General features: G+C 41.3%; 1 protein-coding gene across 5 annotated transcripts in view; it reads left to right on the top strand.

Annotated features, from left to right (window-relative positions):
• The window catches only part of lepr (leptin receptor), a 75,279-nt gene extending 59,341 nt beyond the window's left edge, over nt 1-15,938 (top strand). For all 5 annotated transcript variants that reach the window (XM_079677562.1, XM_079677564.1, XM_079677563.1 and 2 more), the window contains 14 exons: nt 870-1,011; nt 2,484-2,650; nt 2,787-2,889; nt 3,184-3,283; nt 4,252-4,478; nt 5,059-5,213; nt 6,321-6,474; nt 7,048-7,130; nt 7,210-7,423; nt 9,555-9,761; nt 9,857-9,940; nt 10,047-10,146; nt 13,720-13,795; nt 14,647-15,938. In XM_079677562.1, the coding sequence (XP_079533688.1) occupies nt 870-1,011; nt 2,484-2,650; nt 2,787-2,889; nt 3,184-3,283; nt 4,252-4,478; nt 5,059-5,213; nt 6,321-6,474; nt 7,048-7,130; nt 7,210-7,423; nt 9,555-9,761; nt 9,857-9,940; nt 10,047-10,146; nt 13,720-13,795; nt 14,647-15,567 (2,733 nt within the window). In that variant the 3' untranslated portion in view covers nt 15,568-15,938. The remainder of the gene's footprint in view (nt 1-869; nt 1,012-2,483; nt 2,651-2,786; nt 2,890-3,183; nt 3,284-4,251; nt 4,479-5,058; nt 5,214-6,320; nt 6,475-7,047; nt 7,131-7,209; nt 7,424-9,554; nt 9,762-9,856; nt 9,941-10,046; nt 10,147-13,719; nt 13,796-14,646) is intronic.
• The last annotated feature ends 235 nt before the right edge of the window (nt 15,939-16,173 follow it).

Below are 16,173 nucleotides of genomic sequence, written 5' to 3' on the forward strand. Positions count from 1 at the left end.
ATATATAAATCCTCTGCAGCCACCACTTACGAATTATCATTTTTTCTTAAGATTGTCTGATGGATATGGTACCAAAAGGTCTCTATTTAACTTTGAACAAAAAACAAAACTGGCTCAGTGATCAGCTTCATGCTTTCATTTAGTTTCAAACAGAATGTATTTGGTGGAATTTGCAAAGTATGCAAGATAAGCTTCAGAAAGAGAAGATAAAAATACTGTGGATCTTGAAGAACTCAGTCTATTGATAAGGTTGTTAAAGAGAAACTTTCACAAGTTAGTTTTAACCTCGAGTGAGTCATACATACACATACTGAATTGCCTTTCACTGCAACAGTAGTGCTTTCACGCAGTGAACCTTTCCACTAACAAGACATCGTGTTTATGTAGTGCGACGTGTCAACAGCCAGTCGGTTTTAATAGCCTCACAGAGCGCGCTCAGCATTAAACATCGTACTTAGTGTTCAGCAGTGGATCATAGGCTCTATGATTCATCCAGTCTGTAGTTCTTCTGTTTAAGACTCAAATATACAAGTAACATAATATGTTCTCTCTTAACCCTCTATAAGAAGCTGTAGGTACCTCTTAAAGTAAGGTATAATGGTTTGAGAACTGTGTAGCAATGGCCATAATGTTTACATCTTATGATTTGGGAATCAACTTGAGCACCTTTCACTACCACACTAAACTGGCCTCCTTCGATTTCATCCCAACCTCAGTTCTTAAACATTAGACTTGAGCTGAATAGCTACATTTCATCAAAGGAAATGTTCTCTTAGTTTTTCTCAAAGGACAACAATGTTTTGAGCCATTACAGCAGTTTTTTTTGTTTTAGCTTCAGTTTTTATTTACAATAATAACCCGGTGTGCAGGTGGTTTCTGTGCCAGAAGAGCCCAGGCTGTCTCTGGAGCTGAAGCCCGAGCTGACCTACACCATCCAGGTCCGCTCCTCCGGCCTGGACAAGCCTCCACTGTGGAGCGAGTGGAGTGAACGTCACCACATCTACCTGTACTGTAAGCACCATTTCCTTACCGCTAGATAGAGACATACAAAGTGATATTTTTGATCTTGTACTCTAGTTCAAACTGAAAGTGTTGTTACATTATTACAGATGTTAGATGAGTTTTGTTGATGTTATGGAGAAGTTGCAGGCAGCTTAATACATGTATGAATATTAAGTAGCTGACATAATTTTACAATTACAATACCTGTTTGCATAAAAAACATAGTCTTTGTTGTGTCACTCTTATCACATCAGTTGCTCTTTGTTAGTTTGCGTGTTGTTTCAGAACTGACACAGCTGAACTGAGTTGAGAGGTTATCTGGGTATGTGTAGGCCCTTAAATCAGGATGTGAGATTACATTGTCTTTTTGTTTGCAAAGAGTTTGGCTAACTAACATTTTGAAACCGTCTGTGGTTCAACTGCTACGATCCAACACACTGTGGTAGATTTCCACAAATGACCTCATTATCTCTCAGGAAGATTTATGTTAATGCTAAACTATTCAAATGAAGGCAGCTCATTAGCTATTAATGAGGAACTCGTTCCAGTGTGGTCCACGTCAATAGACTGTGAACCAGAGGATCTCTAGGCTAGTGACAAGCTACAAATCATGTGGGGTGACACAGTGTTGCTTTACCAATAGGTAAATGCTAAACATGTGGCCAACAAGCCGAACATGAAGCTATTGAAAGGATGAATCTAAGAGTTGAGAAATTAGACAAAGATTTGTGTACACTTTGAATGATCTTTTCAATCAGAAACTATAAATAGCTCACACTGTTTGTTTTCTGCAATATCAGGCTGCTAATTAAAATGTGAACATCAGCAGACCAGTAGTTGGCAGCGCCAAGGGTTTGTCATTAGTGTGTGAGCATATCTGCTATAACTATTTTGTGTACATATGCATGTGTATGCGTTGCTGTTTACAGAGTGTTGCTCCTCTCTGTATCACATGAGGAAAGCTGTTGCAAAAACATGTCCGTGTGTCAGGTTTTCAAGTTTGCAACTCTGAATAATTTCACTGAAACGAGCTTCAGAAACATTACTTTACTGCAAATGAAATACTGAAAGGGATAGAAAAGCAGCAAAGTTTTGGAAAGTTTTTCAATAAGCACTGTTAGCAATGTGTCATTCATTTTGTTTTCCTTTTGACTCCATGAAGATGTTTTCTTAGGCTGCATCTGAGGGGGTGGTTAGAGGACAACTCTTTACGCAGGTTCCATACAAAAAAGGTTTTCAAAATCCCTTTTTTTTTTTTACTTTTGTAGAAAATATATGAAAATGAGTCAGGCAATTGTTCACTGAAGGGTTTTTGTTTTGCCTCTTCTTTGTTACGTTCGACATCCATTTGCCTTCGGGTTTTCAACTTTGAGATTTCAATGACATTTATATAATAAGAAATGTCGTAAGAGAGATCCTGTTAATCACAAAAAGTAAAAAGAACAGACAAACAATATCGTGATTTTTTTGTGTGTGTGCAGCGGTGAGCTACATCCCTCAGACAGTTGTAGCAAGGTCTGGGGAAAATGTCACGATGTATTGTGTCTTCAACGACCACAGCATGAATGCCAGCACGGCCACATGGATGCTCAACTTGAACCCCAATCAGACGCTTAATCGTAGTCTGTACCATCCGCTCAACCAATGGGTAAGGAACAAACATTTTCCTTCCAGGTTTTGTGTGTTTCTGGGAACATTTCCAACTAGTTTAATGACTTCCCTGTGTATTTTAAGAGAAGTCAATGTAAATTACAATTATTTTTGTCTTTTCGTTCCCAAACCAGGTGAGCAAAATCACATTTCGTCCTTCAGAGACTCAGATGTATGCAGTGCTGCAGTGCAAGACTAAGAACTGGACCCAGGCACAAAGCCGGATCTATGTAGAAGGTAAGCCTTTTTGCGCGTTCACATCAAAGGTAAATATTACAGAAAAGAGACTCCATCTTTAGAAATCGTATATTTGCAGTATACGACATTGATGAGCGTTTCCTGTTGCGATTGTCGAACATCAACATATCCCCTCTGATCTTTTTGAAGTTCCTGAAAGGCCCTGTGTGGACAAAGACAGGAAAGAGAGTGGTGACATGCCACAGAACAACAATGTGAACCAAAATAACCCCAGTACTCAGAGGCTACTTCAGGTGAAGTTTGTTATTGTGTATTTCTCTGTGTGTGTCCTAGGAGCATACATCAAAATAAACTGTGAAACCAGTGGTGATATCGATTCTATGGAATGTAGCTGGACGAACACGCTGTACACTAACCCTAAAATCAGATACCGGTAAGCTGGCATTTTACATTTTACAGTTACTGTCTCCATGGATGTTTTTGCAAACTATGGCATTGTTAATGAAACATCTGAAGTCTGTGTGCTGAATCACACATTTCCTGGACAAAGTGTACCGGACATTTAAGTGAATACAGCCATAAGATATGTGCCAAAGGATATCGGGAAGTTTATTTCCTAAGTAAACAATAAGTCAACAGCAGTAAGGCTTCTGGCCTTACAGAAATACTAGGTCTTTACACTTTTAACACAGAAACACAATGAGGACTGACGGTATGATGGATTGAGTGTTTCATAACTCTCTTGTGCAACATGATTATGTACTCTGTTACCTCTAATTCTCCTGAATAGAGACTGAAAAAATACCTCATTCCATCTGGATATTATTAGTTTTAAATGAGAACAGTTGTAATTCCAAGTGTTGTGTACAATTGTGTTCAATGTAGTTCTCATTTGCACAGTTATGTCACCAATCTTATGTGTGACTGCAAGTTTAATTGCTAAGATCTGGGAATGCAGCAATGTCGCTGAAAAGGCGTGTAAGAGAAGAAGAAGAAGGGGCAAGAAACATGAGCTGTCAGACCATGATACATGTTTTATACAAATCCACTCAATTATTTGGTTAAAGAAATTAGTTGTGCCTGAACCAGTTTTGCATGCAAATAAGCATTATGCAGATATTTCAGTTTCCCTCCATGTTTTGATAACCTGGCTAATCTTTTCTCTTGCCTTAACATATAATCACTTGAATCCAGCAAAAGATGTCCTTCTCCAAGATCATAGCAATTTCTTTGATGACTACAATGTCATCATATTCAATTAAAATGATGTTAAAAGCTTCAGAAATTACTTTGAATTATCCATTAATCCGGGACTGACATACTGTATCATTGTCTTTTGAGCTATAATGATCAGAGTGTATTTTAGAAGTAATTTATACCTCTTTTTGTTACTCTCTTCAGGTGGGCTGACCTGCCGTGCGATGTGATGGAGAAGAGGGAACAAAGGGGGGAGGAAGTGGGGCAGACGGGGCCTCCTTGGCCGTCCTGCTTGCCGTTTCTTCGAACCATGAAGACAAAGTGCACCTTCCAGCCACTGAGGATGAACTGCTACAAGCTATGGCTGGAGGTGCCCTCCCTGCTAGGGCCCATCAGATCTAAACCCATCTACCTCACACCCACAGATCATGGTGAGCAAGACGGATTTGTGTGAGGAACATATCAAAATTAAAAAGAAGAGAAAAGGGGGATTTAGTTGGATTTTAAAGTTTTTTAAGATAAAGTGGCACTCCTCCCACCTCAACATCTTAGCCGTTTTACAGTATATCTGTCATTGATTTTGTATCAATGGCATACAACGTTTTAACAAATTGCTTGAGACTTTGACCAAAGTGGAAACAGGGCATCTTTCTTGTCCATCAAACATGAGTTGCCTCTTGTCATTTATGATAATATCATATTTCAAAATAAAAAAGCATGTGGAAATATCTACACAGTATTAGTTTTCTTCTGTTAAGTTTAGATATACTATAAAATAAATGTTGAAGGCAAAAATGTACTGCAGAGAAAAGCACTGCCACATTAAATATTCATACAGGAAACAGTTGTATGTTTGAAGAGAACATTTTAAATATTGAGGTCGTAGTAGTGCTTACTAGTCACATAACAAAAAATGATTAACAGCATGAGATAAGAATGTAGAAATAAATATTTGTGGTGTTCTGCAGCTGTAAGAGATTCAATCACTCTTCTATGCCCTTACCCCTGCAGTGAAACCCCACACCCCCACTAATGTGAAGGCAGTGACCCGGAGCAGTGGGGTCCTAAACGTCACATGGGAGCCTCCCTCTCTGCCCTCCGATGGGCTCCAGTGTCAGTTTCGGTACCAGGCGCCCTCCGCTGTCAGAGCACAGCCAGAGTGGAAGGTAAGCTGGTCTGTTGGACTGTTTACCAACCTCAGGCTTCACATCTCATTATCTTTCCAAAATGTTTTTCCCCCTGTAAGAAGGTAGTTTATCTTTCAAGAACTAGAAGTAAACCCTGTCTAGGACTCTGCCGGTAAATAAGTCTTAAAGGGGACCTATCATGCAAAATGCACTTTTTAATGTCCTTCAAACATAAATATGTGTCCCCGGTGTGTCAGGGAACTCACAAAGTGTCAGAAAATAAAACCCTTTCTCTTTTCCTCCGTACCCAAAACGGGGGAACAACAGAGCTGATCCAGATTTGCGTCCGATATGACGTAGTATCGGAAATGTGGGCTGGCTTTACACCCACGGCCCTATCAGAAACGTTGCTATCAGAAACAATGCCTGACTGTTTTGGACGTAATATGGTCTTTGTTTATATAAGCAAGCATCGCTAACACTCAGAGCTAACCTGTAATGGAGAGAGCATGTGTAAAAAAGCAGAAAATAAAAAAAGGTACTCACCTTGTGGTAAACCCGCAAGAGAAAAGGCATTTGAGCTCCATACTGTTTCAGAAATAATCCTTGATGTGGTTTGGAACATGTCATGGCGTTTAATTACGGCAGCGTTTAGCTGTATCTGCCGGTAGAATTCTGAGCAGGCATTAGCTCCCCCTCCTCTTTTCTTTTTTTTGTTCAAGCTAAGGACCCCGAATCAGCAGTTCTCTGACAGGGCTGAAATAGAGGGATATGAGGGATGTGTTTGATAACATGATCTGTTTGGTATTTTGAGCAAAGCACATTATAGACATGTTTTTATATATTTTTATTTTTATTTATATCTGAGACCCATAATATATGCCTAAAAATAGCATAATAGGAGGCCTTTAAATTACGCAAGATGCTTTAGCATAAACACAACGGGTCAGTTTGACATGATCTAAAATAATTTTATATTCCTATCCTCTTTTGGAAATTGGAGACATGATATCAAATGATGAGAAAGACGAGGAAGCAAATGTCTATCTTCATTTGATTGAAGTATGGATGAAATCTCCCCAGATAAGCTATTTTTCTTTTAAATAAAATTACCACTTAATAACTGTGAAAATGTCATGCCTGCAGGTCCAGAGTCCAGTGCGGGAGAGGTGGGCGGAGGCTGTAGTGTCGGACATGTGCCGGGTGTACGTGGTGCAAGCACGCTGCATGCACACCAAAGGAACCGGCTACTGGAGCGAGTGGAGCGATTCAGTCTACTCCACTCCCCAGAACAGCAGAGGTACAGTTTGGCACCTTTACTTTCATCCTGATCTGAAAATGACTCCCATGATACACATTTCTTTATATTAGCCTATCATTTAGTTTAGACAGACATCATTATATTACTGTGATTCAAATGGTAATTTGCTATTCCCGCTGTGTTGAGCTTATTCAGCAATGGTTTCATTTATTCCATTACAGTCGGTTTTATGTTTTCAAAAAAGTAATACAGCATGTTTTAACAAAAAAGGAAGTTTGTATTACTTTTTTTTGTTAACCTTTGCTGTTCTGGAAGATGTGACAGGATGCATAAAGCTGTCCATCCTACTTTTTTTTCTAATTCAGAAAAGTAGTACCTCAGTTGATTTATTTTCTCAATTATGCAAGCCATTAAATTCTATATATTAGATATTATTATTATTAGGCTTTGAGGCGGTGTTGGTTGTTTTTGTCTTAGTGGTTGTAATAGTGTCACTTCTGTGGGTATTAATGCTAAGAGTGTTTTACTGATTGTACTAGAACAAGAATTAAACTCTACCACTAACATAATGGTGAAAGCCATCCTCAAACGTATTGTTGGTCTGCCTCTCAGCTCCTGAACGTGGCCCTGATTTCTGGAGAATCCTTCAAGATGATCCACACAGAAACCAGACTAATGTTACTCTACTATTGGAAGTAAGAATCTAAAACAAACATGTCCAGGCTTGTAATAACACAATTCAATCTAATAAAAATGTTATTTTTTGTTTTGCAGCATCTCCAAATATCCATGCGCTCTTACTGTGTGGATGGATTTATAGTGCAGTACCAGCCGTTGAGTGGTTCTGTGAGGAGGGAGCAGATGGAGCTGGCCTCCTCCTACAGCTTCCAGTGGAACCAGGTTCCCCAAACTGTGACCGTGGAGGCCTACAACAATCTGGGGAGCTCTGCTAACAACATCAACATGACACTGGAGAAACAGCCCAAACGTGAGTAAAGATTTTCATATTGTGAAAAATGTGTTTATTTGTATTTCTTCTGACCTTTTGAGAGAAGGAATTAAACATGTGTTCTCATACACACATCAAAGTCAACTTTAATGTCAATCTTACTCAGTTTGTGTTTACAGACAGAGAGATCTAAATTACGTTTCCAACAATCCCGAATATAAAATTATACAATATACAGATGTGTATACAGATATTTATAAAACGGACAAGTCAAATCAAGCAATCTGATTGGTTCTTAGCCGTGATATACGCTCAGTATATCACGTAGAATTGGTAGAATTGTAAGTTACTTTTCACAACAAGTCAGTATCCCTCCGCGTTTGAGAAAAACAGTATACAGTTGGACCGGAACAAGAAAGCAGCGGAGAAGTAACGGGGCAGAAACCCTCCTTTTTACACAGCGGTCCAGACATAAACATCAAACGGCAAAACGTATTCAGTGTGCAGTTCCTTTGGCATTAGGGCAAGGATATCTAAATACTTTCCAAGGTTTGACATAATGAATTGTGCTACTTTTAAAGCAAGCAACGATGTTTTGTCAAATCTGTAATCAAAGAGGTCCGCAAAAACGCTATCAACCAATCAGATTGCTTGATTTGACTTGTCAGTTTTATAAATATATTTACATTTCTTCCGTTACGAAACAAACTTACAAAGCATAAGATGGAAACATTTAAGATTAACTTCGACCTCCGGGGGGGTCTTACTATGGAGGAGTGGATTGAGCAGTTCCTATCTCCAGAAAAAAAGCACCTAAACGACGACATGCAGAGTTACGTGAAGAGCAGGTAGACCAACTGGAAAAGTACCGCCATTCAAAAGCTTTCTGATGCGGGTCTTGAAACAAAGCAGAGAAATTATGATCGTTAGTGGCCACAGGTGCGAAAGCTCTCTCCAGAGCTACTGGAAGCCCAATCTCGGGGACCGGAGAAAGTGGAGCAATATTCTCGCCACGCCAAGCCACAGCCTTGAACAACCTCAACCTATAAAAGTTACCACGTAAGCCATTCTACTGATGCTGGACAGGTTTTCAGTGGGTGCACAATAAACAGCAACATACAAATGGATGTAAATAAATAGCCAAATAATGGATCAACGCTCTCTGTCTAATATGTTCGCTAGCTGTTAGTGTTGTTGCATAGCAACCACCTTGCACTATGTTTCTTGCAGAAGGCAACGGAGGGACTATTTTATTTTGAACATCATTATTTACTAATAAAAACTATTTAAATTAGATTGTGTATTTTTCTTTCATATTGCCACAGTAGGTAATGATTCAGACTGTATCTTATAATCCCCATCAAACTTAGCAAACTAATGAATCACCTTTTCTCCCTTCTCTACTCGTTTATTCAGATTTTTGATTTGACACTAATCTGTATATAGAAAAGCGTGGCACCTTCAGTGGCCGTGATCAATACTTTTTTATTAACACTGACATTTGATCAAGTGGTAGGTCGTCATTTATTCATCCAACCCCTTCAAAACCTTTTAGCGTCTCTAAGTTCAATGTTTTCAGACTTCAACTTTACTTTTCTTATTCACTGTCATTACTCTTGTCATGAATGTTTTGAGCTGCAGGAGGCAACTACTTCCTTCTAAAAATAATCCTTTGTGCCCTAAACTTGTAGGGTCAGATATTTCTCTCAGAATTTGGTGAAAATCCAAGCTCACTTTAAGAGCTGCAACAATAAAAATAAAGAAAAGTGCTGAATCTCCATATCAAAGGTTGTGAAAACACGATTTTCTGACATTTTTCCATTAATAAATAACTTAGTCGGCAAAAGCATTAATGTTGATCCTATCGTCTGTCAGTCAACTACTTGTTGCAGCTTAATCCACAGCAGACAAAAAAACTGAAACTGCAGACACATGAATCTGGATACTTCCCGTCAGGCTGCTAGACAATGGGCGTGCAGTTCTCTCCAAATCCTAATAGTGTGTTGGTCAAAACACAGAAGCAGTAGATATTTCTTTCTGAGAATGGTGTTCTGTTTCTCTATAGCTGAGTTAAAGATACATGGAGGGTACATTTATTTTTCGATTTCCTGAAGTTATGCAATGATATGAAAAACCGTCACCTGGTAGAAACTCTTTTCCCTCTCTGCAGGCCGCTGTGTGCACTCGTTCAGTGTGTTGGTCATCAACAGCACCTGTGTGTCTCTGTCCTGGAGCCTGTTGGACCCTCCCTCAGTGCCTCTGTACATGGTAGTGCAGTGGTCTCCACAGAGGCAGCAGGGCTATGACCCTCACAAAGGCCGGACTAGTGAAACATGGGCCAGACTGCCCTACACCAAGCGTCCCATCTACCTGAGAGGTAACATAATCTCTTCAATGTTTCTTATTTTGAACTCTTTGGGTGAGAGTGAGTATGTAAACTCAGCAAACATGATTTCAATGTATCATTTGCAGGTGATTTTTTAGGCTCAGAGGACTCTGGCTTCCAATTGTACCCTGTGTTTGCTGATGGAGAAGGGGAGCCAATGTACGCTAAAGGTAGGCTGTCCATTTCTGGCTGTTTTATTCAAAATTCAAGGATGACAGGATTCCAGCACTTCCACTGTTTAATTAAGTATAGCTCTGATGTATTTTTTTTCAACAGTTGCAGCCACCAGAGAAGACCCTGCTGCCTACATGATGCTCATGGTCATCTCCTTCCTCTCCATCGTCCTGTTAGTCACCCTCATCCTCTCCCAGAACCAGTAAGAGCCTCTTGATCAGTGGTGGTTCTAGACCAATTTTACTGGGGGGGGGGGGGGGGGGCACAATTTCATGAGAGGGGCACAATAAAAGCGGGTTATAAAGACAAAGACAGTATAAAGTAATTCTGTAAAAAACATAAAATATAGTAATTGGTATTTGTTTTTGTAAAGGTATTTGTTTTAATAAATGTAAGTTACAGTCCTTTGTTTTAGTAGTTTTTTTCATTTAGAGTATTTGTTTTAGTAACTTTAAGTGACAATTTAATAAAAAAAAACATAAACAGTATTTGCTTTTATATAAGGTAATGAACAGTTTAATCTCCACTGTACATCCGGGTCTCTGATTTGATTTAGTTCCAATAAATCGTAATGTTGCTTTTTTTTTGGAGGGGGGCCACAGGGGGGTCCCTGGCCAGTGTTACGGGGGCACTGCCCCCTGTTGCCCCCCCCCCGCCCTCCCTAGAACCGCCCCTGCTCTTGTTCCATGTAATCCAAATCCAAATTGCATTTACAAGGATTTAACCTAAGGAATTATGTTCATTAAATAATGATTGTTAATGTTTTGGGTAACATCCAAATGTATCTTACAGAAATACATGCAGGTATACTTGATACGTGTATCAATTATATGGCTTCAGTTTTAGTCTTTTACCACGACACAGTAATGAAACATTATGGCAGTCAATGTGGTGCAGTCTAATTTATAGAGCAGACACATTGACCATGACAAATTTGGAGTTTGGCATTGAACAGGTCACAAGGGTGTAATTAGGGTCTGAGACCTAGGTCGGCGACGACCCTATTGAAATCGGTCGTGCAGCGACCAATAAACCTGCGAAAAACACCCAAAAACAGGGAAAACGACCGGCAAAAGCACAGAAAAGGTTCGGAAATCATGACGGCTGAATGTGCTATTTAAGGCAGTGACCCTGGGCGTAGCCCACCTCAATGTTAAATAGCACATTATTGAGATCGGACCGATTATTTGTTATTATTATTATTATTATTTTAATACATTGCGCGCACTTTTGACCCCCGCAACATATGTGAAAACTCACCAAATTTTGCACGCGCGTCAGAAGTGGTGAAAATTGCGATGTGTAATTGGTTCCGGAACTTTGCGTAAAAAATTGCGTAGGCCACGCCCACTTCCGTTTTTTACGTTAACTTCCTTACTTTAACTTTCACGTAAACGAACGAAATTCGCTACGCATATCTAGGGTGCGGAGACGAACCAAAAAGCCTCTTGGAGGGGTATAAAATAACGTACAGGAAGTTGGCCATTTTGAATTTGGCGTCCTCCTTTCGTCCTCCGTACGACTCGAAATTCGTCGGGTAGCTTCTCGAGACATGGGCAATTTAAAGTTATCACGGAAACTTTTTAATTTCGCACGGCATAGCCGTGATTTGGTGCCAAAGTTCGCGTTCGCTCGATGCTAGGCGGTCCCTCGCCATGGAACACGATGATGTCATAACTCAAACTGACATTCTCAGAACGCCACCAAACATCACATGATGGTTAACACTACGGCCCTGAACAGCTCTAGGTCGAATCTGATGTTACTTAATTTGGCGTTACCATGGCAACCGATCCTTCGCCATAAAACACGGTGCTGCTGTAACTCCAATGGACACGGTCCCATCGTCCCCCAATCTTCACTTTTATATCACTGGTCCATGCCTCAACAGCTCTACGTGAAATCTGAGATCTCACCATATGCCGTTTCCATGGCAGCGTTGCCATGGAAACGGCATATGGTGAGATTGAATTACGACAACATGGTATTTTTTGGCGAAGGATGCGTATCCTTCGCCAAAAAATACCATGTTGTCGTAATTCAATGGAAAATCGTCCAAACGCCACCAGACTTCAGACTATCATTAATGGTCCGGCACTCAACAGCTCTATGTCAATTATGGGATGTCCTCATATGTTGTTGCCATGGCAACGTGTCCCTCACCATGAAACATGGTGTCGTCGTAATTCAATGGAAAATCGTCCAAACGGCACCAGACTTCAGACTATCATTAATGTTCCGGCCCTCAACAGCTCTATGTCAATTGTGGGATGTCATCATATGCCGTTGCCATGGCAACGCATCCCTCGCCAAAAAACCTGGTGTTGTCGTAATTCAATGGAAAATCGTCCAAACTGCACCAGACTTCAGATGATGACTAATGGTCTGGCCCTCAACAGCTCTATGTCAATTATGGGATGTCCTCATATGTCGTTGCCATGGCAACTCATCCTTCGCCAAAAAATACGATTTGTGTTAACTCAATGGAAAATCATCCAAACGGCACCAGACTTCAGATGATAGCTAATGGTCCGGCCCTCAACAGCTCTACACCAATTATGGGATGACATCATATGCCGTTGCCATGGCGACAGATCCCTCGCCATGAAACACGGTGTTGTCCTAATTCAATGGAAAATCGTCCAAACGGCACCAGACTTCAGACTATCATTAATGGTCCGGCCCTCAACAGCTCTATGTCAATTATGGGATGTCCTCATATGTTGTTGCCATGGCAACGTGTCCCTCGCCATGAAACATGGTGTCGTCGTAATTCAATGGAAAATCGTCCAAACGGCACCAGACTTCAGACTATCATTAATGTTCCGGCCCTCAACAGCTCTATGTCAATTGTGGGATGTCATCATATGCCGTTGCCATGGCAACGCATCCCTCGCCAAAAAACCTGGTGTTGTCGTAATTCAATGGAAAATCGTCCAAACTGCACCAGACTTCAGATGATGACTAATGGTCTGGCCCTCAACAGCTCTATGTCAATTATGGGATGTCCTCATATGTCGTTGCCATGGCAACTCATCCTTCGCCAAAAAATACGATGTTGTGTTAACTCAATGGAAAATCATCCAAACGGCACCAGACTTCAGATGATAGCTAATGGTCCGGCCCTCAACAGCTCTACACCAATTATGGGATGACATCATATGCCGTTGCCATGGCGACAGATCCCTCGCCATGAAACACGGTGTTGTCCTAATTCAATGGAAAATCGTCCAAACGGCACCAGACTTCAGACTATCATTAATGGTCCGGCCCTCAACAGCTCTATGTCAATTAGGGGATGTCATCATATGCTGTTGCCATGGTAACGCTTCCCTCGCCAAAAAACCCGGTATTGTCGTAACTCAACGGAAAATCATCCAAACGGCACCAGACTTCAGACTATCATTAATGGTCCAGCCCTCTACAGCTCTATGCCAATTATGGGATGTCATCATATGCCGTTGCCATGGCGACAGATCCCTAGCCATCAAACAGAATGCTTATGATACTGCTGTAACTCCTGAATACATTGTCCGATCGGCCTGAAACTTCCCACGTTTGCCAACGGCCGAGTCCTCGAGACACCTAGACACGTCGACGTGCGGACAACAGCCTGCGGAACGTCGAAGACCCGCTCAACGCCGCTTGCAGCTTGAATTACACTTGTTATCTGCAGGGAAGTGTGTGTGTGGGGGGGGGGGGGGGGGTGAGAGGAGACAAAGAAGCCTGTAGCAAAGAAGGACGTACTCTAAATATCTGCTGCAATTCTCTCTAGGATGAAGAAGATTGTCTGGAAGAAAGTGCCCAACCCAAACCAGTGCTCCTGGGCCAAAGGACTAGACTTCAAAAACGTACAAAATAAAACTATTTATTCCTAAATGATAACTCATGGTCATGATTTGTTTTGTATCAACCTTTCATATAATCCTGGACACAACTTACAAAGAAAAACTTGTTTTACACTGTTTCATCGCGTTTTGTCACATTTCAGACAGTCCGGTCTTTAAACTAAAACAGCTATACGTCATTAGTCGAATCCAACTGTCAGGAAAGCAAGTTAGTGCATTTTATGAAGTGTTACATTTGTCCTTTAACTCAATACAAATAAGCCTTTGCCCACAGCAATGTTCAAAGTTTGGTGGAAATTCCACACTTAATCACCTTCTGGTAAGAAAAGAACAAATATACAAGCTTAAACCTAAGTCGTGTTATTTAATAAAGAGTTATAGCATTTAACAGAATCAATCATATTTCCAGCTGGAAAGAACAGAGTTCCTGCACTAGTAAATAGTACCAGGATCTGACCCCGTTACACAGAAAAGCAATGCAATTTATACAGATGAGACACAGGAAGGAAGGCAATCCACATTACAGTCCTAAATTGGGACTGGGCAGACAGAAGGGGAAGCGCAGCATGTTAATTACAACCCCAAACATCCATATGATAATTGCCTGACAATGGTCAGTGCGACACCCTTCTGTCTGAGAACATTTTGTAGATGTATAGATCTACATGTATATTGAATCACTGTAAATGTCATCATACAAAGCAATAGGGCAGTGCTGTAAATTAATATTTCTTTGTCATTTTTACATTTAGGAAATGTAATACTGGTTACTGGGATTTAAATAAGTATTAGCAGTAAGCTAATAATAATAATACACAAACTAATGCTTTATCTGTTTTTGCATGTTGTTCTAGGGTGCCACCTTTGACCTCCTGTTCAGACCTCCAGAGGGTCTGTCAACCTGGCCGCTGCCCCTGCCCTCTGAGAATATTTCTAAAGCTTCCATATTGGACAAAACAGATCTCTCGGCTATGAATAAAGCTTTAATCCAAGCCCCATGTGTGTCCCTAACTCCAGCCGCTGCATTTTCCATGTCCCATTTCCCTCCGGGGTTTGACACTGAGGCTGACCCGGCTCAACCCAGCGAGAGTGAGGGGCTCCTAAGTGGAACGTCCTTAGCCCTAAATGTGAATACCATTTCCCGGCAAAGAATAGATGAGTTACTACTACCAGACCAGATCTCAGGCAGCAATGACAGCTCCACTCACTCTTTGGTCACCTACGCCACGGTGCTGCTCTCTGGTCTGAAACAGGAGCAGCAGCCCTCTCACCTCCACTACAAGGACGGTAGCGGCAGCAGCAGAAACTCAAGCGACGAAGGCAACTTCTCCACCAACAACTCGGACATTTCTGGGCCTTTCGTTGGTGGCTTGTGGGAGCTGGACAGCTGCCAAGGTGGAGAGATGGACGACCTGCGGCACTCCTGCTTATACAACTCTGTGGAGGAGCTTTCTGAAACATCAGATCAAGAACACAAAGGAGAGGAGGAGGTGAGAGGAATTAAAGACTTCTTTCATCTGGGAATGGACTTTCCAGCGGCGGATGAGAAGAGTGAGAAAGATGAGCAGAGAGGAAAAGAGACAAATATTGAGCTGCTTAAAAATGTAGTTTTTAACAGAGATGAGCGTGCTGTGGAGTTGCACCCTTTGCTCGGGCCTGAGGACTCGAGAGAGCTGCAGTCAGCGTCATCGTGTGGCTTTTCTCAGCTGTACCAGCCTCAGTTCAGGACTGCTGCGTGCATGAGGCAACTCGCTGCTCACCCACAAGACGGCTAACTCCAGCCGTGACACTCACAAAGACGACATTTGAATATACATTGCTTTCACCAAAGTGGATTAGCACGTTCCTTCAGACAATGAGAAGTGTGGAGCTAAGGAATGTATAAGAATAACTTGTCTGAGGAGTGATTGCAAATTGATAAGAATCAATGCTGCTATTGTTTTCTGCGTGAAAAGATACTAAGAGGGCACAAGCCTTATAAAGGCATTTCTTTCTTTCTTTCTTTATGGGTTTTTAAACCCAAATGTTACTGTGTCGCACTGCTCCTCGCAATCAGTTACTTTTAAGCTATTACAGAGAGCAGCACATGCAGTACATTGGTCAAAAATGGAGTGATTAAAGGTCCCATGTCATGCTTTTCCGGTTATTACCCGTCCCCTTGTGTGTTATGAAGGTTTTTATGCATGTAAATGGTCTGCAAAGTCACAAACCTCAAAGTACACCCTGTAGGGAGTAAAACTCTAACACAGAAAATACCTGTCTATGCTGCCCCAGAACGCCTCGTTGGAGATTTCTCTTTTTCTTCCTGGGTACAGTGACGTGCCCATACCCAAATGGACCCATTGGTCCAAATGGACCAATCCGTGGAGCCGTTAAGTTAC

This window comes from Notothenia rossii (assembly GCF_949606895.1).
Source record: "Notothenia rossii genome assembly, chromosome: 1".
NCBI lineage: Eukaryota > Metazoa > Chordata > Actinopteri > Perciformes > Nototheniidae > Notothenia > Notothenia rossii.